Source organism: Ostrinia furnacalis, unplaced genomic scaffold (assembly GCF_004193835.3).
Source record: "Ostrinia furnacalis isolate ACB-3 unplaced genomic scaffold, ASM419383v2 OfSCF3210, whole genome shotgun sequence".
Lineage (NCBI taxonomy): Eukaryota > Metazoa > Arthropoda > Insecta > Lepidoptera > Crambidae > Ostrinia > Ostrinia furnacalis.
In genome coordinates, this window is record NW_021133449.1 from 289,187 (window position 1) to 315,357 (window position 26,171).

The 26,171-nt window shown below is 36.4% G+C and overlaps 2 protein-coding genes across 2 annotated transcripts; one reads left to right on the forward strand and one right to left on the reverse strand.

The window, feature by feature from the left end:
- The first annotated feature begins 1,625 nt into the window (after positions 1-1,625).
- Positions 1,626-23,138, forward strand: c12.2 (von Willebrand factor A domain-containing protein c12.2). The gene is made up of 9 exons (XM_028311162.1): positions 1,626-1,979; positions 2,162-2,285; positions 5,035-5,170; positions 5,582-5,749; positions 7,123-7,287; positions 20,805-20,963; positions 21,381-21,723; positions 22,280-22,526; positions 22,994-23,138. Exons 1-9 carry the CDS (start codon positions 1,796-1,798, stop codon positions 23,136-23,138), a joined length of 1,671 nt encoding a protein of 556 aa, XP_028166963.1. The 5' UTR covers positions 1,626-1,795.
- LOC114357525 (uncharacterized) lies at positions 8,209-11,955 on the reverse strand. Its single transcript, XM_028311163.1, has 2 exons — positions 11,611-11,955; positions 8,209-9,607 (listed from the first exon to the last, which is right to left on the reverse strand). The coding sequence occupies exon 2, from the start codon at positions 9,473-9,475 to the stop codon at positions 8,429-8,431; it is 1,047 nt and encodes a 348-aa protein (XP_028166964.1). The 5' UTR covers positions 9,476-9,607; positions 11,611-11,955; the 3' UTR covers positions 8,209-8,428.
- Positions 23,139-26,171: the final 3,033 nt, after the last annotated feature.

Genomic DNA, 26,171 nt, shown 5'->3' on the forward strand with positions numbered 1-26,171 from the left:
GTGTTTTTTGATTACATCTGTGCATACAGTTTGTTTCCTGTTCTCGAAAATTTCATAATCAGTTCACATTCAATGTTGCGACTTTGTTGCATATTTTTAGTATTTTGACGATCACCCGGCGATGATACGCAAGTACTACAACATTTCACTTCGCGATTAACGAGAGGTTTTGTCGCATCACTAGTTCACAGACTAAAAATATTTTTATGTCAGTTGGCCATATTTGATGACATTTCTGCTGATTTCTAAAAAATTAGACTGTACAGTCGTACTTGTTTTAAATTAATAGGCTAACTTTATGTATCAGGATTCAGGATTACGGGCTAATTAGATATTTTCACAAATTAACGAAAAAATATTATTATAGGTAACCTGGTTTAAATAAATTAAATGAAACCATCAATCGAGCTAGTAGGATTTATTTTATTATTCATCAATAATCAAATTCAGAACTTGAATATTCAACTGCAATGTCTGCTCATGAACGCTGCAAACTCGGTACTTCTTTCCCAATTCCATAAAATTCAACACTAAGAAAGTGACAAAAAACTTTAAAATAGGTAGTTGAAACAAACCACAGCTAATTTTCATAGTGGACTGTACTATACGATAAACATGTCAGTCAGTTTGACAACCTTTGTCGGAAACATTATTCAATGAAATTATTGTCCGAACCAGAGAGCAGAAATTTTATTTATTTCTGCTCTCTGGTCCGAACCCTAAGTATTTCTCTTCGACAAATACTTTAACACATTGTGAACCACTTTTCTTTCACGACTATAAAAAGATTTTAGCAATTTAATTCACAAAATCAAATGCGCACATTTAAAATAAAGTTTGTTTACACTTTGACAGCAATAGACTGACATGCAAGGTGACATGTCAATGAAGTTTTCAGTTACTGTTGCCATTAAAAGAAATTAGTACCATTAGTTTTCCGCAACATGGCGAGGGTTTTTATGTTCCTGGTCGGGCTATAGGAGATGTAGTGATGGGCCAACTCGGGAAAAACAAAACTCGATTTAACCCGAGTTAAAATCTTCGTAACTCGGGTTGAACTCGAGTTACGTAACTCGAGTTAACTGGATGGACAAGTGAGTTTTTTACTTAGTTTTACCAATTTATTCGCTCAGATTCGCATTAACATTAAAAAAATATCATTTATAATGTATTGGGAGAATCATACTAACTAAAGTAATAAAGAAAATTATTGTTTGAAATATAATATAATTTACTAATGGATTTTTGGCTTGAATTTTAATTTTAAAAAATATTTATATTTATTATCACTTGGCATTTTTCAAAAACAGAACATAAAACACGAAAATCTACAACAATAACCGGCAGTTTAAAGTTAACTTCAAATGAACATAGTATCAATTAGTATCATCACTCAAATGATCGGCAATCTTCGGTCCATGTCGGTTCCATTCGGTTTACGATACGAACTCGAGTCAGAGAGAATTCAACTCGAGTGGGTTCGAGTTACGCCCAACTCGAGTTAACTCGAGTTACTTACTCGAGTTGACCATCACTAGGAGATAGGATAGAACGGATAGAATTGAACGCATGGTTATTGTAAAATAAACAACTTCATGAACGTGTTGTTAATCAGCTGATAGAAACGTCAAATTTGACAGATAGTTAATTGCTTCGGAACTCGGGTTTCGACTTTGGACTTGCGGATATTATCGTTTTTTTAGCCAATTAAACATTACATGGTTTTGCGATGACGCAAAATTCGTAAATTTGCATTGAATTCATGTGAAACACATAGTTTTAAGTGAAGAAAGCCATGTTCAATCCGGCAGTAACAGTTCGTCGTCTCGATGTTTTGATACGGATTATGAGCCATCGAAAAGCAATCTTAAGTGCGAATCCTGTCCGAGCGTATTCTAGCGAAGATAAAGTGACTATAGGAGATGTAACTAAGGATATCAAAGTGCCTAAAAAGATCGAATATGTGCCTAGAAAATACTGTAAGTATCCTGTTGTTTTCTAACCTCCAAAGTTTGGTTAACTCATAATAAACTTTGGAAAAATGGGATCATTTATTAAAACAGTATCCATAAGCATCTAGTGTGACAAATCCTTATGAGAAAGCCCTATCTTGAGTACTATTTTTCTGAAAATACATTAAAATGAACTTTATTTCTCACAGTGACAATAGAGAGTTCCGAAATCAAACTCCTATCTCAAAATACACTCCGGAACTTAAGATGGATGATGCAGAAAGACTCTCTTGGGCAGGATATGTTCCTACTTGGCAGGCCTGGCCCAACAAGGTATGTTAAAATACTGCAAACATTTTTCAACTGTTTTGTATATTTTCAATGAAAATAGTCAATAATGAAGTAGTGTTAGCTATACTAAATTTTTAAAACAAACGGCGAACAAACCTCTTTTCCACAGTGCCAGCCGCGTGCTCAGCCGGGCCCGGCGTATCTCCGAAATGCAGTTTGCTTGTGAAGTATTAGCACATATTGATGAGAAAGACCATAGTTCCATAGGGGCTGGATCCCGCACTCATTAGATTCACTTGATTTTGGAAATTGACAAACGCTTATATGGTTGCCGAATTAAAGAACACACCGCTGATGCGCACGGGCGTCCTTCCGAACTCAAAAATCTTGCGTCACTGGGGGGCGTCGCAATCGCAATCGCGAGCCTAGCTCCATAGGATTGGAAAGAATGTTGCCAGTTTGTGATTAAAAAATGCAATTAAGAAAAAGAGCAAATTCCTTCCAGTTTGTGTTGTTTTATCTTAAACTAAAATTAAGAAACTAATAAATATATTTCGGTACGAAACATACCGCTCACCTTAAAAGTACCGAGTATCTTTTAACAAGACAAAACCTACGATAAGAAACTTACAAGTATCTAAGCTATTTGTAGAGTGAAACCTAACTATAAACCTAAAACTACTCTAGCTTTACTTAGATGCAAAACGTACCTACTCCCTACTCAACAGGAAGAGGACAAATCTTAACAACAGCTCGTTTGAAGAACGACTGTCCAATTTGTAAAGTAACGACCCGACAGATCCCGTCAGGACCTGGGTGTAAGGCGTGAACACGCGCAAGTCTCCACTGCAAGGGAGGAACGTTGTCTTCGCGTAACACCACAATCATGCCCTCACGTATCGGGGCACCGCGATTACTAAACCACTTGGTTGCTTGTTGAATATGATGTAAATACTCAAGACTCCATCTCTTCCAAAAATGTTGAGTGGACTGTTGGATGAGACGCCATCTTACTAAGCGGCTAGGATTCTCATCCACTAAAGAAATGTCAGGAATTGACGTTAAGGGCTCACCTATTAAAAAATGTGATGGAGTCAAAGGGAGAGTATTTAATAAGTTACGTAAATCACTCGTTGATTTTACGTTACAAGATGGAATGTTGAGTATTTTATCAAGATGATTCGAAGCTATGATTCTTTTGTTTTCATAACGTGAAGTTAATATTTGTATTGCTACGAAATAATTAGCATCAGTGATTGGAATGGACTTTATAAGGTTGAATGGTTCATTTTTTAACGTAAGAAGCAAATACCTAAACTTTTCCGCATCCGTGTAGGCAGTATTGTGGTGAACGAGAGAACAAAACAAATCGAAATATGAATTCCATTCTGTGCTTTCGCCAGAGAAACTGGGCAAAGGCAAAGTAGGTAATTTAGCATTACTAGAAAATTCTGAATTAGCAAAGGGACGACTCATTCGTCTGCTTTGCTCCTGACATTGTTTTAATTTATCTACTTGAGTGACAATTGCATAATACGAATCGTCGAAGTCGTTTCTAATTTTGATTTGTTCCTCTTTATTGAATGATTTAGATTTAATGAGAGACTTTTCGACTTTAGTTTGCAATTTGCTAAACTTTCTTTGAAGAGCTGACAAATCTTTGGTACGTGAAATGAATTTTTGAATATCTGTAGTTGCAAACTGTAATGTTCTCTTTAAATCGTCTAAAATTAAATCTCGCTCGAAAATATCCTGAACACATGAACTACTACTCTCGCTATTGGAATCTAATGAGGTCTTGGAATCATTTTCCACTTTCGATTGCGCCATTTTGCGTTACAAAGATGGTCGCACGTGGAATGAAAAATGTGGTACGTATGTACGCTAAAAATTACGATAAAACTACACAATTGGAAGGAAAATGAAAATCCGGCTCGAAGGACCAACAAATAATATGTTAGCTATACTAAATTTTTAAAACAAACGGCGAACAAACCTCTTTTCCACAGTGCCAGCCGCGTGCTCAGCCGGGCCCGGCGTATCTCCGAAATGCAGTTTGCTTGTGAAGTATTAGCACATATTGATGAGAAAGACCATAGTTCCATAGGGGCTGGATCCCGCACTCATTAGATTCACTTGATTTTGGAAATTGACAAACGCTTATATGGTTGCCGAATTAAAGAACACACCGCTGATGCGCACGGGCGTCCTTCCGAACTCAAAAATCTTGCGTCACTGGGGGGCGTCGCAATCGCAATCGCGAGCCTAGCTCCATAGGATTGGAAAGAATGTTGCCAGTTTGTGATTAAAAAATGCAATTAAGAAAAAGAGCAAATTCCTTCCAGTTTGTGTTGTTTTATCTTAAACTAAAATTAAGAAACTAATAAATATATTTCGGTACGAAACAAGTAGATATCTCATAGTCTTTACCAGTATTTACAGTCCTATTTAAATGTGCATTTAGTATTTTTTAAAAAAATATGGAGATTATTGAATCTACCTTTGAAGGCTATAAAAGACTCATCAAACCTTTGTCCTTCCCAGACTAATCTAGTATTTATTAATTCTTACATTATTATACTTCTAAAAAGTCTAATTTAAGTCAAGTCTCACTAAGGATTCACATGTTTTAGTAAATACTTAAAAAACATTTCAACTCAAAATAACAACACTATAGGTACATCATGTGCATAAATACAAAAGTACATTTTCATATTTATGCTTATGTATGTATTTATAGATGTTGTTACTCAGTCACCATAACTTTACATAAACTTTTTTCTTTATAAAGGAGGAAAATAGCACTCCAATACTTGGAACTGACTCAAAGAGAGCTCGAGTATGTGGCTCTCTCACGAGACACCACAGAGGCCGACCTGAAGCAGAGAAGAGAGATCCAAAGCTCCACCGCCAAGTACTTTGACCAGGTATTATTTTGTCCTTTTTTAATTTAGCCTGCACTAATGTGATGATATTATTATTTATAGACGTGAACGTGTGACGTATCCTACCTTGTTGTCATAGAAAAATAACCAAGCCAAACCAATCAAAATAAAGCGACTCTACTTCATGTTCTAAATTTCATAGCCTCTTGTTTGTCATATGAATAAATTAACAAATGTGGCTGTGAATGTGCAATGGCATTGAGCAGAGAAGATTCAGGTACAATAAAAGTGTTCCTGAAATCGTGAGTTTGAAATCATTAGCAATTCTTGTAGATGGCACACAGTCAGGGGCTTTAGTTTGCCTATTAGACTAATTAATTTAGAACTTACACATAGTCAAATGTAGATTCACCATCATCTTAGACCATATCTAGTAGACTTTATTCAATCCAGAGCGCCGTCCGCGCAGCCGTCGAGGGTCGGGTGCTGGTCATCGAAGGCATCGAGAAGGCGGAGCGAAACGTGCTGCCTGTCCTCAATAACCTTCTGGAGAATCGGGAGATGCACCTGGAAGATGGCAGGTTCCTGGTGCCGGCTGCTAGATATGACAAGCTTTTAGAGGTAAGCTTTTCCATACTTACAGCTGCATTTTGTGTGCATTTTTAGAGCTATGACGGCTAAACAATATCGATATGTATGATCATAGAAGATACGCCAATGATTCGTCATTGTACATTAACGAATGGCTGTTGACTGGTTGTTTATGTTGGAAGATAAAGATTTTATAGCCTGACCAGGAACATAAGGGTATTTCGCCAAAAATGGTCAATTTTGCCTAATTTCCTTGGTACGAAACATATTTTTGTTTTTGACTATTTTTAGTTTCCCATTGTATTAAGTAGCAAAAACTAAGCTAATATATCTAAAAGGGGTGTCATAATTCGTTTTAGAAACAAAGTTATAAGGTCATGAATTTTTGGTAGCCAAGGAAATTATTATAAATATTTTTTTCTCTAAGTTTTCTTCTGTGGATTGCTTTTTTTTTGTTTGACCCATTTCTGTGTACCTTCGCAAGCAAACATACCAATGAATATTGTATCATTACGAGCTTTTGACACAACTAAGGAAGATAAATTCAGTAGATTGAGTTAAGAGTTAAAAACAAATTGTTCTATATCTATTCTGATACCCATTTCTTAAATGGTAAATTTTAAACTTATTCCAATAAAGAAATACTCAAAATTTGACTTTACGCCGAATTAAAAATGGTCTTTTATAATTTCCTAGGCCATTTTATGCCACGGAAAACAAGGAAATTAGGGCCAAAGAAATTAGATTTATGCCTAAAAGACACCACAGACGAAAACCTATTTACCAAAGGTTGTCAAATTGACTGACATGTTTATCGTATAGTACAGTCCACTATGAAAATTAGCTGTGGTTTGTTTCAACTACCTATTTTAAAGTTTTTTGTCACTTTCTAAAAGTTGAATTTTATGGAATTGGGAAAGAAGTACCGAGTTTGAAGCGTTCATGAGCAGACATTGCAGTTGAATATTCAAGTTCTGAATTTGATTATTGATGAATAATAAAATAAATCCTACTAGTTCGATTGATGGTTTCATTTAATTTATTTAATACTTAAATGAAACCATACCTAAGTTACCTATAATAATATTTTTTCGTTAATTTATGAAAATATCAAATTAGCCCGTAATCCTGAATCCTGAAACATAAAGTTAGCCTATTAATTTAACACAGGTACGACTGTACTCAGTGTTGCACTATCAAATGCAATTGAAGCGCCTCTATGCCAGGGTTTTTATGTTCCTGGTCAGGCTATAATATACCAATAAAAAATTGTAATCATTTTTTTAATAAAAAAAACTATATTTTTTGTCGATTATTTATGATGTAGTTTCACCCCCTTCTGAGGTTTCCACTGTATATTTTTTGCTGATAGCAAGTGGTAACATTTGTAATACGGCTTTTAGGAACATGGCGCGGAAGAAGTGTCAAAATGGCGGCTGGTACGCGTCGACGAGAACTTCCGCGTGATCGCGCTAGGCTTGCCCGTGCCGCGCTACAGCGGGCAGCCGCTCGACCCGCCGCTGCGGTCCCGCTTCCAGGCCAGAGATGTCGCTACCATCGGGTTTGGGGTGAGTCTTATGTAGTTGCTATAGGAGCTATTTTGCAACGCAAATGTAACTGTTCGCTACAGCGCGCAGCGGGCAGCCGCTCGACCCGCCGCTGCGCTCCCGCTTCCAGGTCAGAGATGTCGCCACCATCGGGTTTGGGGTGAGTCTTATGTAGTTGCTATAGGAGCTATTTTGCAACGCAAATGTAACTGTTCGCTACTACGCGCAGCGGGCAGCCGCTCGACCCGCCGCTGCGCTCCCGCTTCCAGGTCAGAGATGTCGCTACCATCGGCTTCGGGGTGAGTTGGAGTCTTATGGAGTTGTAATAGGGGCTGTTTTGGAACAAATATGTATAATGTACACAAAGCAGTGAAGTCAGCTGCTAGATACAGCAGGCAGCCGCTCGACCCGCCGCTGCGGTCCCGCTTCCAGGCCAGAGATGTCGCCACCATCGGTTTTGGGGTGAGATGGATTGAAATGACATCTTATAGAACTGTGATAGGTGCTATTTTGCAACAAAATTACAGTCTGATGTGCCGTGATAAGATGTCGGCCGCTGCGCTCGCGCTTTCAGGCCAGAGATGTCGCCACCATCGGCTTCGGGGTGAGTTGGAGTCTTATGGAGTTGTAATAGGTGCTATTTTGTAACAAAAATGTAAACTGTACCCGAAATAGTGATGTCATTGGGATGAGTCTACACTAATATCGCTCGTGTGACATTCGTATCGTGCAAGGCATGGATTAATCTAAATTAATCCATGTTTCAATCGAGAATGTGCTGGTATGAGCAAAACCTTGACCCCAAAGATATTATGGCACATTAATGTTATGATTGACCTCATTGGAAAGTTCCTATAACTTAAATACGCGCAAGTTCCAAATTCCTAGAGCAAAATGTAATCTTGTGTTCACTGCAGTGACAGCAATCTGTTTAGTGGCTTGCAAGGCGTATTAATAAAATTAATTTCAATAGTAGTATTTGTGTACTATGCAACGGTAATTTGAATAATCAGACGGCGCAGCTTTGCGTGCACGCCAGCATAAATCCGATCCGTCGGCTCAATGAAATCGGAAGGACCGAGCTCGGTAAAGTTCGTTAATAAATTGCCCGAAACTACTCAATGAACTCAACTTTGTTGATTTATAAAGCTTTTATTCGGAACTAAGATTTTAGCGACGATAGAAGACTCTCAGTTCTACTCGTCGAGGTGGAGTTAAACTTCTTCGGGAGCTCAGGCATGAATATGTGGACTTGCTTCTTTGATCCTATCCCTAAACCGGGTATTAGCTTCTGTTTAATCAAATCGGCGTACTGTTTCTCCACGGCCGTTCGTTCTGAGACGACTTTCTGGCGCGTTTCCGCGACGTTCGCTCGTATATCCTTGCTCTTGGTTTTGTTGGCGTCTTTTTTCCCGCTCGTCTCGGCTTGTGGCGTGCCGCGCGCGTTCCGTGACTGTCTCGCGTAGTTCTCAATCGTGTTCGTGGACGTCGGCACATAAAAATCGTGCCGATCGATAACGCTTTGTTGTGGTTTCGCACTGTCGCCGGCTTTTGGCGAATACGTTTTGCCACTATCCTTCGCCCGAACGTCGACTGTTGTCTTCGATTTCGATAACCCGTGGTTCCGCCGCTGAATCTCTGGCCAACTGTGCCGCGGTTGAGCCATCCGTTCAGCATTTTCGGGCGCCAACAAATCCACTTTGCCAGCTAGATCCAACCATTGCAGCACACGTTCTGATAATTCGGTGTTCTCTTTTACTTCTAATCTGGACGTCCTATTCACTCTTAAGTGCCTCATATTTATGTCAAAATTAGACCGAGAAGTCTCGTAATCGTTGAGTTGCTGCGGGGTAGCTCTGATCAGAAATCCGTCTTCGGACTCGTTGTCCACATCAGTCAAGTTCAGCTTTTCGATTTCAAAGTCCTTAGAGCTCTTCGGTCTTGTTTTTGGTATAAACGTCCTATCGTTCCGTATTACAAGGTTGAGTTTCCTGAGGCAGCCTTCCAAGTCGTCCGCGTGGTTGCTGAGTCTGGAGTGCCTTTTCGGGATTTTGTTGCTGGTGGAAGCGGAGGATGTGGGTCTTCGCCTCTTGGCGCTGAGCTTGACGAAGTAAGGGTCGTCTTGCGACAGTATGGCGTGCCTGAAGCCGTCCACCCACACCGTTCGCACGTACATAGGCCGCTGGGAAGACTGCCAGAGTGCCGGCATATTACCCGCCTCTCGAGCGCTACACGTTAACGCACGTCGGCACGCGACCCCCGCTAATGCGTGCTAAACTTTGCTTTGTCTTCATAATTGATTCGTGCTTTATGTTACGTGCTCTTCGCTCGATTGTGGTGCCTGAAAGCAAACGGAAACTTTTTTATTTCTATTTTATAACTCTTTACTTAGTGTTAGCTGCGTATTTACCATTTTGGCGCTAAATCAGCATTTTATATTCAGGGGCGTGCCATATTTTCGAAGCTTTGTATGCTAAACTTTGTACATATAAAACTAGGGAGTGACGTGAAAGTGTACTCCTGAACATTTTATACCTATTTTATGGGCGCGAGAATCAGGTTAACGTTTTTGACTTAAGTTTTAGTTATGGATTGTTCAATACTAGAGCTGCTATTTTGCCTTTTTATTTTACCTATAACATTTTACTATATTCTACACATACAATTTATTTTATTTCATTCGTAATCTTTAAATATTTCTTATAAAACGTTTTATTATAAATTTTTTAGTCATATTTATTTATTATTTATTTACCCGACTGAACCAGTAGGTGTTAGTTATCATAATTGGTCACAAATGTATTTTAATGCTCTACGTCGCCTTTCTGATTGTTGACTTTGGGGATCATTAAATGATTCTTTGATTTTCTGTTCTTAATTGAGGAAAATATAAATATACAATTTATATCTTTACCATATCAGTTTGCATTCTTTTAATGTCCCTGTATGTCATATAACTCTGCCCTTACTTTTCACATGTTGAGTCATCATTACAACTACCAAGCGATTCCAAACTACGTTTCATTCATAAATTGAATTAATGTTGAAGTTACAAAGCACTGGAAAAACATGAAGTCAGCATACAGTCGGAAGCTAAAGACTTAATTCGCTCTTATTGTTATAGGAGTAAGGTGAATTTTCTTTGATACTTCCGTAGTACTGTACTAGTGCCTGTTGCTCGCAATTGTTCCATCAACGCCTAGTTGGTTGTGATTAATTACTGGTGTAGGTTGGATAGAGTGATGCAACGTTATGGGCCAGTAGGGTGTCCAAGATGCAGTTACTAGACACGTAACTTGTAATATTTTTGTTAACATAGTGACTAATAAATTCTGTACTATAAAACGATATTCAAGTATTTTACGCTCAATGTTTTCCTTCAATCTGTGTCGTTTGAGAATGACCTTAAGTTTGTTTGCGAAATAACGCTCAAACCTTACTCATGCTTACGAATGGATGATGATATTTCAGTGTTATGGTGACAGAAATATATCTGGTTTCGACTTCTATCCCAGTTAAAACTTTACTAAGCTAAGCTAAAAGATTTTTTCACAAATAACATTAATTTCACTTGTAAGAAATTCAAAAAATGGCTCCTATAATATTTCTCTCTTCTCTAAAGTAATGAATTTAAATATCAAATAGCAGATTAATATGTAACAATATTTTATGCATGTTTCTAAACACTGCACCATAACAATGATTTTATTAAATTTGAAATTGTGTTATTAATCTAAAAGTTAAAACACGTATGTGGCTACACTACGCTACAACACCCTTTTATCGCTTAGGGGTGAAATTAAAAACTTCCGTCCGAAGTTTCACTAGTATAGGTACTTTTAACATGGAAAGGGGACCCAAAAACTTTCCTTGCCTTTTTATTAAAAAGAGCAGCAAAAGAAAATGCTTTTCTTCTTGTTAACGAAGTCATCGTATTTCTTACATTCAATTTTGAAAGTTTTAATTTTTTTTAGTATACCTAACCAAAAAGCAATTCACAGAAGTTATTTGATATGGTTCATTAACTGTTACAGTACCGAATAAACTTTGTTTCTTTTAAAATTGTCAAAATATCTTTACTAGCAAATTTTCAATTATTTGATGTTGGTCATAAAGTATCAGTCTTTCTGTTACTGTATGTAGCTTTCTAAAAGACCTTGTTTATAGATGCAAATACTCTTCAATAACCTACCAGTATGCATTGAATACAATTGTGACATGTAAACAATGCGCACTAAAACAACGAAATCACCTTTCCCAAAAACAATTAACTATTACACACAAACAACGAATTATATCCCAAACAATACCAATTGTTTTGAAAATAACATTCGTAGTACTCACTCATTGCTACGAGCCGTAGCACATCCGTAGTTTCCAACTCTCGTAGTCACTAAGCCGTAGCCAACGGTCCGAACAATCATTCGTTTTTCGTAGTTTGAAACTTTCGTAGTATGAGCATTATTTACTGTTTGGAACTAGCTAAACGAATTATGTAAATGATTCGGCGTAGGTTACGTCTGTCCCGGGCACAAACCGGCGTGTGACTGGTGCATGTCTCACCACATCGCCGGGTTTTGTCGAGCTTTCGGTAACGGAGCGGTTACATGCCGGCGAAGTTCGGAGCAAAGCTTTTTTTTATTTATTTTAATGCGGTTTATGTGTGCATCATGGTGAGAAACTTTTGAGAGTAGGTGTCAGATATGAGTGACAAATGTTGTTGTTTTTAATGGAAAAAAGCCTTTTGCACTATCTGGAGTTGTCAAAAGTTTTTATTAAATAATGAAGACCATAAAGACAATTTTATTATTTATAGGTCGCTCAATGAGAGTTGAGGCAATCAACACAAGTAAAGATTTTCATCGGTCATATCACATAACAAAGATAAAAGTTCAAACTATACATTATTTAAAAAAAATAAATTAAACTTATTTATTTCCAGAATATTTTAAGCGCTTTTGTCCTAGAAATTGTTTAAAATGTACAAAATAAGAAACAAATTCTCACTTTAAATGCATTCACCTTCTATTTTCTATAGCGTAGTGAATAAAAATAAAGTATTGTGTTATAATATCCCCGATTAGTTATTCCCATATACGATCCCAATAACAAGACAAACTTATTGGAAAAAGCAATTTTATGTTAATATCGACAACATAGCGATTGTCCCATGCAGCGGGAACAGGAAATGTACCATGGGTTATGGCTCACGAACCCTATGGTTTATGGCCTCTAATAAGTAGGTGCGCGAGGCTTGGTAATGGTTTTAGTGAGCGGTGTTAGGTCAAAGTAGTTTTTTATATTTATTGTAGGCTTGCTTTTCCTGTTTAGATTTCGATCTATCGCAGAAAGTCCTTATCATGAGTCACGCCACAGACGAGAGTGAATAGGCACTTACAGGGCAGATATGTACCATCCTAGACTGCATTTTACTTAATACCAGGTGCGATTGTGGTCAAGTGCCTGCCTTTGTATGCATAAAAAAATCCTAAAATCTTTTGGGTTTTTACTTCTTTCCGGGAATTTCAAATTTTTGCTAAAAGAAGCTTCCTCAACTTGAAAGCATATTCTTACGAGACGTTAACAAAAACTTCTTCTGGAAAATGAAAGTATTATGCAATCCAATTTGTTCATCATTAATATCATATTAATTGAATCAAGCTTTAGGATGCTAATTAGAACTCACGAGTATATCGTATTTTATTATTTTAATTAGGATTAAATATAGTTTACCTATTGTTTCTTGATTGAATACGCAAAACTGAATAGTAATGTAGTATGTCTATTCAAAAACTGTTGTTTCTGTTGTTATCTATTTAACTGCTTACAAGTTCGTACCCTAGCAAAAAGTTTGCGGTTTAACTAAAGGAAGCAGTTGCTATGCCCGCAAATATTGTAGGCCCGAACATAGTTGCTTAAGTATATGCAAACGAGTCGCGTCAACTGATATGCCGTGTTCTATTTCATGAACACAGCATTTTGTGTACACCAGTATTAGTATCACTTAAAGTAGAACATGAAAGAAGTAAGTTGGATTTATAAAAAGTTAACGTCGTTACACTTTAAAGAATTACATTTATACTTGACTTAAGGTCCTATGTCCCCTAGATGGGGCAGTGGGCGTCCACAACCGTCCTCCATCGCGTTCGGTCTTGAGCTTCGCGTTTGATCTCACTCCAAGTCTTGCCGATTTTCTTCGCCTCGTCTGCTACAGTGCGCCGCCAAGTTTGCTTGGGGCGACCACGTTTGCGTTTTCCTTGGGAGTTCCAATCCAGAGTTTGCTTGGGGATGTGACCGGGATCCCTTCGGAGAGAGTGGCCGATCCAATTCCACTTGCGGCGCTTGATCTGCTGGTCGATCGTTTCGTGGCAGCATTCCAATAGCTCGTCGTTGGAGATTTTCTCGGGCCAGTATATGCCGAGAATTCGGCGAAGGCATCGGTTGACGAAGACAGCGGTTGACGAAGACCTGCAGCAGGTACATTTATACGAGTAGGTAGTATTATTGCTGCAACTAAATACGAGTAGGTATACTCGTGAATAGTACAAACTCCTCATTGCAATACATAAGCGGTTGACGGAGATCGAACTAGAATCCTCGAACAGGCCTTACACATAAACCGTTGTACGTGTTCGCCTCAATTTTTGTTGTGTGACCTATAATTTCTTGTAAATCGAATTATTATGACCTTAAAAGCCTTGAAAACCTTTAACCCTTTCCGTATAATAAATCTCCCACCCCTCATACCATAGCATGCTACCCGGCTGTTAGCGGCGCGCGCGCCATGAAAACAATTGCCGACTATTAACTCTGACAACTCATTAGCTGTAATGAATTAATATTCCCAAAGGTTTTACTTTAACACAAGCAACAACTGATGTTCGTGTAACTTTTTGTTTGAAGGTCGTTGGGGAGAATTAAGTAACGTTCATAAATTATTTATTAGTGTAATGATAGAAGGAACGGTTTATGGTGGCGTATTTTCGTAATTTTGGTTATGTAATGTAAAAAAATACCTGTAAAATGACATTTATATTGTAGCGGTAAATGCTTGGGAAAGGTTAACGTGACTGCGTTTGAAAATTACTGACAGACAGACAGTTCTTATTATGGAAGTATAAGAAAGGAAGTTATGTGGTTAAACTTTCAGACAACATTCCGTTCCAAAAATAGTCGCTGAAGTTGAAATCACGTTGAAACTTAAATTAGTTACGAAGTTGGCCATTTTATTGTAGAATCAACTTTACCATCACATTAACTTTTTACGTTAGGGGGGAGAATACTGTAGAGATACTCTAAATAGAAAAAATAGCGGATTCCCAATTAGGAAATCAATTTTCTGACGATCAGGCCAAACATTTTCGGAAACTTTCTCGAACGAAAAATAAGTTGACCGATTCTAGCTTTTGGTTCTACATTTTTAGACATCGAATAGACTAGAATACACCAGAGAAACGGTATTTTTCTATATTTCCACGAAGAGAGCAACTAAGTATACGTCACCTCAACTCTATTTTGGAACTTTTTTGTAATTCCGAGCATGTAGGTACCTACTTTTGATATAGCAGGTAAGTAATGTTGTTGATTTGCCATTATGATATTAAAGTAGTTGTGTAAATACACACAATCGTATAATTGCGAGACTAGCTTAATTAAACCGCGAAACAAACATTTGAACGAAAACTCTGAACTTGTCTAATTAAGACAAAGTTAAATTAACTTGTTACGTACTTTGTACACGATATTTGGGGATTAGGATTAATTAAAGTTTGTAAAAGTCAATGCCTCCTGTCTACTGAAATTTTAAACTATTTTAACTTTATTCCAGGAGAATTCGTTGGTACAGTCATTTCCTCAATCGATTTGAAACTTTTTAATAAAATCTTAATATTCGAAATGAGACTGCGAATACTTGCAGAGGCATAATAATGCAATTAAAAGTCATCTATTTTTAGAATAACATAAACTTACTTTTACTTATCATTAAAAAAATGTAATACAGTGTGAGTCACGATAAAGTACACATATGAAAATAGTTGAAACTAGACGTATTTTTTTCGACAAAAAAGAAGTAAAAAAAATGTTGTTTTTTTTATTTTTTATACAATTTTTTGTCTTCCAATTACTTATTGTAAAGAAAACGTAATAACTTTTAAACTAAGAGGTATAATCCTGATAAAATAAAAACAGTAATAATGCTAAATAACAGGCGATACTAAAAAAATACACAAAATACTCAGAAAATGGCAACAAATAATAAAAAATGATACATTTTGAGAAAAATCTGCATTTTAATTCGTGTTTTTTTGGTTATTTGATCAATTTCTCCAAATAATGCCCCCATAACAGGTGATCTCATGTCTCTATCCCTATCACAACGTTTGCAAATCTCAAAAAAAATGACCTCTTTTTTGTCTATAAAAATAAAAATAGGTTTAGTTTCATCTATTTTCATATGTACACTTTATCGTGACTCACACTGTATAATAGGTAGTTCAATACAAAACAATAATCAAATCTTTTCTCTTTATAACATTAGTGAAGATAAAGATTATTTGGATATAGTAGTTTAGTTTACCTACAGATTTACTTGTTTGGTTGAAATATTTAGGTAATACGTTTCGAAGCCAACTGTCCACAAACGAGCAATCCAAACTCCAAATAGAGTTTTCGGCGAACTAATAAAGACACTATAACGGCAAAGGTTGTGTTGTCTTTTTGTCGCCCATCGCGTGCCAACTTAAGCAGTCTACGAAAGGTCTACCCTATTTGTTTAATGTTAGGTGTCATTAATCAAAGGCATTTTTAACGCTGTTATGTATTTCGAATTTTTGTAAACTACAGCCACCAAGCCCTAGTTATTTGCCAAGTGATTTGTTTGGCCAATATGTAGGTGGCGTTCGCGAATGATATGTAGGTATTAAATAACTCTGAGAATTTATAACGAATGATAAAAAAGAAAGAAAGAAAGAAATACATTAATTTGGTTCCAACTTAAAAATATAACACAGATAATAAAAGCAAGTACAAGTGGTTACCACCAAAATTGGTCACCGCTCAGCATGTGTCATGCTCTGGAGTAGTAAAACCCAGAACATGACGCTGTTATTCTGCGGTGATCATGATAAGAGTGGCTAGAAAAAGTTTTGCTGAACATTTTACCTTGCTCAGTTTTCATGTTTTCTTATTCCATTATATGAAAGGCGTATTTATTTTGCCTAAAGCTATATTTCAAACAACGTAACGTCCTCGAACAATATGTTAGATAGGCACTTTCGTGGATTCCGAGCCTAGATAACAGTATTTCAGGTAATATATTATGTGATATAAATATATGGGTTTGTGTTACCGAAAACATAGTCACTTACAGGCTACCTAAAGTCATTTTGCTCTAGAATTCCTTTTTAAGATTAGTAAAATAGCTGTGTATGTACGAGTAAAAAAGCCCATTAAAAAAAACATACGGGTCGAATTGAGAACCTCCTCCTTTTTTTGAAGTCGGTTGAAAATAAAATACATTCGTGTTTGTAACTAGATAAACATTAATTTGAGAATCCATTGGAGTAACATACATAACCATGCTTTGTTTCATACTTTTTGTTTCTACTTATCATAATTTTAGTATCAATTTCCACGTCATATTTCGCACCGCCGCCATTGAATTCTGCATTAAAATTAGAATTAATAAAATAAAAGAAATACGAATGCACCTCGCTTCCCAGATCAATGCGCGCGAGCATGCGACGATCGCGTGTCCCGAGCGCCGAACAATTGCGATCGCGGCGATTTATGATCTCGCGAACCGAACTTACATAGCTAAGAAATAAAGGCCATTTCATTTTTCAATCTTTGGGCAAGTTTTGTATGAAGGTCAAGTTGATTTAATTTACTTTCAGCAGCCATTGTGATGCTTTTATTGCTCCTGAAATTCCTAGAGTGAATTTGGAGCACATCGACCTTTTATTTTCTTTCAAAGTTGTGAAAATATTACATCTTAGCTATAACAACTACTGCATTTAATGCAACAGTGCTAATAGACAGGTAGGTGTCAATCTGGCTACACCTCCCTTACTGCGCTAAATGCGCTTTCGTTTCTTTTCGAGCTGTGACTTAGTTCGTGCTGAAATTGAGAACAGGCGTCGAAGTACGAGGTGGAACGACAACTATTAGGTGATTAATCGCTCTCCAGCAAAAAGTTTATTTCTCTTTACGTGAAAACATTTTCATAATACCTGTGATATTATCATACTAAGATACTTAACCTTTAACTATGGACGTCGGGTCTCAGAGGCCCACCCCCTTTTCCGATTTCTTGGTTTAAACACCTTACCGGCACGTGTTGCTCTCGACCATCTCAGTAGCTTCAGTTTTAACTGTGTCTGGACCGAGGAGGCATAAAATCGCGTCTTCCGGCACTTATTACGTGAGTAATGACCATTCAAAATTTTGTCCGGGTCTGGGAGACCCGATGACTATAATTCCCATACAAACATACTTGTATGGATGTGACTTGTCAACTATATTTTTTATATTATATTATTATAATCATAAGTAAATTATTCTAGTTTAAGAATACATAATGGCAGAAAGTATCTGAGTACATCAGCTATATTATTAGCCCAACTGTCTAAAGAACATTTCAGGAGTAAGATATTACTTGTAGACGATTCTGCTTTTGAGTTTAGATGTCTTAGAATTCACCATTGCTGCAGATTCCGATTTTGAATGGTGTACATTTTGCCTACTAAAGCTCTCAAAGAAAGATAACACATGCCTGTAGAAATAATTTGTCTTTAGTGTTCTAGGCCACTGTGTATAATTTTAGTAACTTCAACCCTTGTCAATTTTTTTATTTTATGTCCTTCAGAAATTCTGTTCATGTTTTTATGTTACATGGTTATTAATTAGCAAATAAAAAAATATTGCTTTCATTTATTAATGATCGACTGTAATCAAGGAGCCTATATGTGATGGCAAGTCAATTTACACTGAAAAATGTCTAAGTTTTATAAATTTGCAAAAAAATAATTAAATTATGGTTAAAATTTGATAACATTTACTACTAAATCCTTTATTAATAGTTATTAGATATATATCAACTCTTTAATAAATTCAAATTGATTCAGATATGAAAATAAGAAGAATGTTAGATAGGGGTCTGTGAGACCCGACGTCCATGGGAGTGTGATTATTTTTTCACGTCCATAGTTAAAGGTTAAGTTTGTCCTTAATTTAGTTACTCTGAAAATTTGTAAATTCGAATGGTGTTTTGAAATGTTGCAGTAATATCACAGAATAATAATAAGTACCCATTGTAATATACAAAAATGATTAGTTAGTATCGATTAATTCGTTCATCTTTTGCATTTGTGTAACGTTATAATAAGAAAAATACTCATAGACAAGAGTAATAAATAATCTCTAAATCGACCGAAATATCAGACATTTTCAGAAATAAATACTTCTTAACTTTTATATTAGGTACATTAGTCTAATTTATTAAAGCTGAAGCAATCAAAAGCATAAACCTATAACCCAAGGGAGTTTGAATACAGTTTTGTGTAATTTCATACAGGCCTAACTTTCCAGAACATTAATCGACTAAACTTAGGCGATAATAAAACCGAACTGAAGCAAGGCTGTAATTCGGGCGGATTATTTTGAAATTAATTACGCGGCATTTGCTTGTAAATGTTTATTGCTGTGGGGCTTACACAAATTTCATTTGGCGTAGCGCAAATACGACTCATAATCAGGGGTGACACATGGTTTCTAGCTTTAACAGTAACAGTAGGCAATTTAAATATTTTGAAAAAAGCTGTATAAGATTAAGACTTTTAATGTCAAATTATGTTTTTCAATCAATACTGCTATTTCTATTTATTTATATTAACCGGCAGACAATGGTGACTGAGTTTGTTGCGGCGCTTCTTCTCAGCACTTGCCAAATGTTGGTCTCGAAGCGCTGGTAGGGTAAAAAGATTATGAGACATGTAGAGGTTCCTTAAGAGCAAAATAACGATTTGTAAGAACTATTTATTAGTCTAAACAAATAAAGAAATTTTGACTTTGACTTTGAGTATTTAGTAGATACGTTGAAAATAACCTATACAAATTTTAATCGCCCAAATGACATCCTTTGTATAATACCTAAACTGGTCTTTAGGTTATAATTTTGGCTCTAATTTAGATCATATCATACTTTTTATAATAAAGTTAGCTTAGCTAGCTTAGTGAAAGGATTGGTTATCTTAATACGACAATAAAGTAGGCATTATTTAGATAATAAGCGCAAAGAAGGGCTTGTTATAACGTTCTTATCTCGTTAATGTTGATATTTTATCACATAGGTATTTATATTAACTCTGATAACAAATTTAGATTGCAATTAACAATAAATAGATAGTTGTTGACGTGACATCATAATAATATGTTCCTATAGCTATTTAAAGTGTTTGGATATAACTTTGTCATTTAACCAATTGGGTCACTTTTTACTGAGGGCCTAGTGTGAGTTTACATCAAACGCGCTCACTATTGAGCGTGTCAAAAAATGACATTAACTCTATGACGAATTGTACAGAGCCCCTAACGGGAAACGTTCAAAAACTAAAATTTTCATTCAATTTTACTCACACTCAGCCCACTGATGGTTAAAACTAAGTATTAAGTAAGCAAAGTTATCGTTCCTTGCTGAATGCACAAGTGTCAAGTGTAAAAAAAAGTTAACTCGGCTTTTGTCAACCCTAAAACTAAGGCATGGGTTATTTACCTAGATTAAATCGGTTTAAATTTAAACGAGTTTCCTCACGATTCGCCAAAACGTTAGCGTTATTCGATAGCATTCGAATTTACAGTTAAAATTATTCGTTGCGTTAAGTTTATGTCGAGTTGTCGAACTAATTTCGGGCGATAAGATCTTTGTATTGAAACTTCGATTAGTTTTGAACTGATTTCTGGGGCACATGAAGTTTTGCCATTGTTTATCGTACTTGATATCAGTGTCATTAGTTTTATTTTGAGGTAGGCAGTAGGCACTTACTTTGAAGTAGGTCCCTAATGGTTTTTATCGATAAAGTTTGCTATCTTTATTTAGAAATACATACATAGTCCAGTCATTTGGTACAAAATAATAGGATTACTTTGAAGTTTTCCGGGAGTAATGAAAACTGGTATCTACAATCTACATGTATAGATTTCGACGTGCTCTTTACGAATTTCAACTTTGCGACCTCCTATCGTTGCTGCGGTCGCCACCATATTGGAAAAATGCTATCTAGTAGCAAAAGTAGTTAGTAGTAGGTAGTAGTTTTTTCAAATAATTCCTTTCGGATTATTATTTTTTTAAAACATGCTTAGGAAAACTAAAACTAGAGAATATTTCCTATTTTTGATGTCTACATAACCTTTTTTTGAAATCAATAGTTTAGGCGTAGGAGTGCCGTTCGTATGTCACCCTGTACGTCCACGTGTACTGTGAGACCTCATACTAATGTTTGTGAATACAGGCGTCTACAGCTTATCTTTATCTTTCGCAGGATCATCTCAGCGTGCTCAAAGAGGAATGTCCTCACGTAGATTCTGTGAAGCTGGAGCAACTCCTGTCTGCTGCGTACGCGCTCATCAGCCCTGAACTGCAGCAAGTCAGCTTGCCAGACTTCCCCATCGACAGCTTGCAAGCCGCCGCAAGGATACTGGTAATTACAAGCAACACTTGATTTTTATAGCGAATATAAATAAAGAACTGCACTGTACTATTATTCTTCTTGTGAAAGTTGAAAATAACCATTTCTCTTGCCGAAGGATTCACTTTAAAGATATTGAAGTCGCCACTCGCCATGTATGATAGGGTGATAGGATTTTATAAAATCGGCAAATAGAAAGGTAATCAGCGATTTTTATGCTGTATTCTCTTATAGAAAGTTAAACTTTTATGAATCCATGCTAGAATAGCAATTATGTATAAACCAATAATGCAGCGTACCTAGTTGCCGAATTAAAAAAATAATCGATATCTTCATAATTTCCCTGTATTATTAGAAGCTAAAGCTTATATGTATTTAATTTTAGCATGGCCGACTTTGCGTAGAATCTTTACTGCTTCTATTTTACAGGAAAGAAATCCAAGCATTCCAGTCCACAAATTGCTGTACCTCCTATATCCATACAATACCTTCCTGACTCGAGACCATGCGAAGAACGTGGAAGCTGTTCTAAAGAATTTGAACCTGGATATCAAGCCTAAATGCGACACAGTATTACGAGGTGTCGAGTACAAGGGAAATGAGGCCTTAGTGACTATGGATGTTAATGGGATTAAGAGCCAGTTTGGTGTGCCTTGTGGTGGGAGAAGTCAGAAAGGGTTGAGAGAGAAAGGTGTGGTGAAAACAGCGTATCAGAGTGAGTTGCTGAATGAATTGCTGCTGAGTCATAGCGTTGGAGACTTTTGTATTGTGGGTAAGATTGATTATGATTTTTATTTATTAACTGATTGAGTCCCAGACGGTATTAATTAATGTCATAACAATTGATGATTATTTATTGTGTCTAGATTCGCGGAGCTTGAAGGATTAATTTATAGAAAAGAGTTCTCAATCAAACATTTTGTGTCGAAACCTTTTAATTTGTGTGAATGTATCGTGGGCCGGGCAGGCCTCCTACTAGGTGGACCGACGATCTGGTAAAGGTCGCGGGAAGAGACTGGATGCGGGCAGCGCAGGACTGCTCATTGTGGAAAACCTTGGGGGAGGCCTTTGTCCAGCAGTGGACGTCATTTGGCTGAAACGAAGGTATCAAACTGACCGACTCAAGATCAGAGGAACGCTGGTTCGACCCCGCTACTGGACTATTGTGGTGGACTCAACTGACGAGTGCGTGATACAAGCATGATATTAGCTTACCACTAGGGGCTAACGGGACTTATTATTAACTAAACAAATACTACCCGTATTGAGAACCTCCTCCTTTTTGAAGTCCGTTAAAAATAATATACTTTAATTTTAATTTATTTCAGGTCCAAAAGGCTGCGGCAAGAGTCTGCTAGTTACACAAATCGCATCCTTATTGGGCTACACAATAGAGCCCATAGTTCTGTACCAGGACATGACGGCTCGAGACCTGGTGCAGCAGAGAACTACCCTGGACAACGGAGACACGGTGTGGAGGAATTCAGCTCTTGTTGACGCGGCTTTGAAGGGCCATATGGCGGTGTTGGACGGATTGCATAGGATACATGCTAGTACATTAGCCGTGTTACATAGGTAAGTTTTAAATAAGTACTACTTTTGCAGTAGCATGTCAGAATTTCTAATGGTCATCGTACTTAGGTATGTTTCAATGCAAAATAGCACCTTCTACAACTACATAAGATTCGATAGTTTTTTTTATGAGCGTGATAATATTATTTATCCAAAAGTGATTATCGCCCGTATTCACAAACGACGCTTGCTTAAGTGAAGCAGCAAATCAAACAGCGTTGAATAGAGATTTTTGATTGGTTCGTGTGTCACCTTGTGCGCCCACACGCACTGTGAGACCTCATAGTAATGTTTGTGAATACGGGCGTATGTCTATGTATGTAATGTTTGAATTTCTGTATTAATATATTTAACGTTGGATTAAATTCCTCAGATCCTCCTTTCCCCCATCTCGTCGTCCTTAAAACCAACTTAACATGCTAGATGGCGCTGTCTGTAAAAAGTCCAAAACCATTTCTTTAAATTTCCAGACTAGTCCACGACAGAGAGTTGCAACTGCACGACGGTACGAGGCTGCTCCGCCACGACAGATACGAGGCGCTTCTGGCCTCGGGGCTCACGGCGCAAGAGCTGGACGACAGCGGCGTCAAAATGATACACCCTGCTTTTAGGTGAGCACTTTTTATCTGATACACGTAGTACAGTCACGGAATGAAAAGGTTCGTCAGTTTTCAAATTGATTCCTTCAACGAATCGCGAGCACATGTTACCTTTTGAAACTATGTTACAGAATAATCTCGAGTTAGATAAAATAATCTTTAACTGTTCGTCAGTAAAGTTCAAATTTTTTTTTCGATTTATCTTGTCAAGAAGATTATTATGATTGATAAACTAAAACCTTGTTGGTTCAAACTGCCATTATTATTTCTTTTAAATAAAAAAAAAACTATTGTCAATTGGTCAATGTCATCATTGCATTGCACTGATGGGATAGAAAAATAAACAAGCAAAACCTTATTCGTTAGCAAACGTCATATTTATTTAAATGTTAGCAGCACTGTTTCTTGCACTGTTATGATGTTGGCAGATTTGACTCTCACAGTACCTAGTGCAAGCGAAAACCGACACTAAGGTGACGAACCTTTTCATTCCGCGACTGTACACGCGCCGTGTGGTACACCAGTGAGTCTCGTGTCTAGTTTCTTGGCGCTATAAGTCATATGCTACATCTAAAGCAGCGGTTCCCAAACTTATTTAGTCTACTGCCCACTTTGAGAATAAATTATTTTTAGCGCCCCCTATTTTTGTAGTCAAGAGTCTGTTAAAGTGTCAGGGACGGGGCGCGTTAGTGAAACAAGCTGGCTAGAACAAGACTGATTTATTTCTATCGTTCGTGGTTTACACCTACCTCACATTGAGCAATATAAAAATATAGAATTACCCACAACATCCTTCCAAACAAAAACTATATAAAAATTTGTTATTGTGGAATGCAACAATATGAAATGTGTGAGCACTATAGTTAAAATTGACTTTGGATGAAATACATAGAATGCATTCTTGTGATTATATTATTATAGCCACAGATGCTAATTCATATTAATATTATGATTGAGTTTACAACGAATAAATTACACCTTAATAATTAATAAGCTTTTCTGGTTATTGCTTTCAAACTAGTTACACATTAACAATATCACAAATATATTGTACACCTTGATTTTAAGAGCGTTGTAGCAAAAAGTTGGCGTTCGAATTTTAGGTTTTTATTGCTTGACGTCGCGTAGTGAGTGCGCAAACTGCATTTATCTGTACAATTTCAACGCTGCGTCGACTAAACGATCTTAATCCGTAGTTGTATCGTACCTAAGACAGTACATCATACATAATAATAAAGAAATAATGTATAATTTACCTATTTGATTTTTTCTCAGATCAGACTTTTAGCAAAATCAAGTTACGTAATTAATGTATTTTTTACACTAGCAAATCCCGCGACAAGTTTTTAATCTTTAAATTGAGTAAAGTAATAAGTTGATGGGTTTGAAAGAATTTATGCTTTATTTTATTCTTTTTACAGCATTAAAAGCTTGTTTGTGAAAAATATTTACTGCTTAAATTTTACTTTTGACTTTTTAGTTTTTATGATGCGAAAAAAATCAAAATTTATTCTGATTTTGTGACGTTTCCGCACATAAATATGGATAGGTTAAAAAAATAGAATGAAATGTTTGAAAACGAGCGTGCCATTTTTTAAACGTTATCTATAAATGTGTTCAAATTATTATCTAAAAGTTAATAATAAATATTTAGTTTTTGTAAATCTAAACAATTCAGGAAATCAAAGAGGTAAATACTGATATCATTGTGATTTTATAGAATTTATTATTATAAACCACGGTCGTAATTATAATGCTAAAAAATCAGAGGTAACTTTAAGATTTTTATCCATAGAGCAAAATTTATCTAATCGTCTTTTTAAACAGTTATCCCATTAGGTACACATGCGTTCTGTAATACAAACCCATCAAAAACAATACTTGTCAAAAAACCAAGTCTCACTACTCAGTTGTTCTACGGCAAAAAGTAGTGAGATCCATGTAATACCAAGTCTAGTCCAGGAAATCATTAACGTTTTACATAAATATATTGACTTGGCCATCGCATGAAAACACGTGTAAATTAACTTATTTAGTGCGAAATGAAACGAAATTTTGCATGCCTGTGTAGACATGCAAAATTTCAGCTCAATGGGAAAACGGGAAGTAAGTAAATTTTAAGTTGCAAGATTTTACACAGATGTCAAAGAAAATAAAAGCTTGTAGATAGCTTTACAAAGAAAAGAAAGATTTATGAAGAAAATAAAAAGTACTGTCTACGATACATTTGTTAGGCCGTGTTGCACCGTCTTACTTTAACATTGACATCAAAATTTTGGATGTCAAAAATCTGTCTAACATAAAACACCGGTTATTGTCAGTTAGGGTCAAAGTTAGGTGGTGCATCTCAGCCTTAGTGTATTTTAATTAAATTTAATACAAATAAGGATGACGAAAATAATCGATAATTGATCCCACTCGAATATTTCTTATAGTAGGTATACAAGATGTCGAACAAATGGTTACTTACTGAAAAAGTGCTTCATGAGACCTAGCAAACGGCATCAATAATATGTTTAAGAACGAACTGAATCTATTCAAAAAACCTATATTTCCAGNAAATTCGCTGTTTTCGTAGGCAAAAATCCAATTTGAACGAGATTTTGTCAATAGACATTCCGTAAAAACGTATGATAATTACGATGATATAAGTCAAAAGAAGCTATAACAATAAATTATATGACTAAAATCATTTCTAAATCTGCCAAATTCTCGATTTCTGCATGAAAAATGTGACAACGCTCTTAAGTCGAATAAATAAATAATACATTACAGAATTGGCTTATTCATCAAATTATAATATTAAACATGCAATTATCACTACACATTATTAAACTGACTTACTTGACTTATGGTCCTATGTCCCCTAGATGGGGCAGAGGGCGTCCACAACAGTCCTCCATCTCGTTCGGTCTTGAGCTTCTCGCTTGATCTCGCTCCAGGTCTTGCCGATCTTCTTCGCCTCGTCCGCTACAGTGCGCCGCCAAGTTTGCCTGGGTCGACCACGTTTGCGTTTTCCTTGGGGATTCCAATCCAGAGCCTGCTTAGG

Coding starts and splice junctions, on each gene's coding strand:
- c12.2 (XM_028311162.1), top strand. CDS start 1,796: ATGTTCAATCCGGCAGTAACAGTTCGTCGTCTCGATGTTTTGATACGG. Junction 20,964..21,380: donor AAGCCGCCGCAAGGATACTG/GTAATTACAAGC, acceptor TCTATTTTACAG/GAAAGAAATCCAAGCATTCC. Junction 22,527..22,993: donor ACATTAGCCGTGTTACATAG/GTAAGTTTTAAA, acceptor TTAAATTTCCAG/ACTAGTCCACGACAGAGAGT.
- LOC114357525 (XM_028311163.1), bottom strand. CDS start 9,475: ATGCCGGCACTCTGGCAGTCTTCCCAGCGGCCTATGTACGTGCGAACG.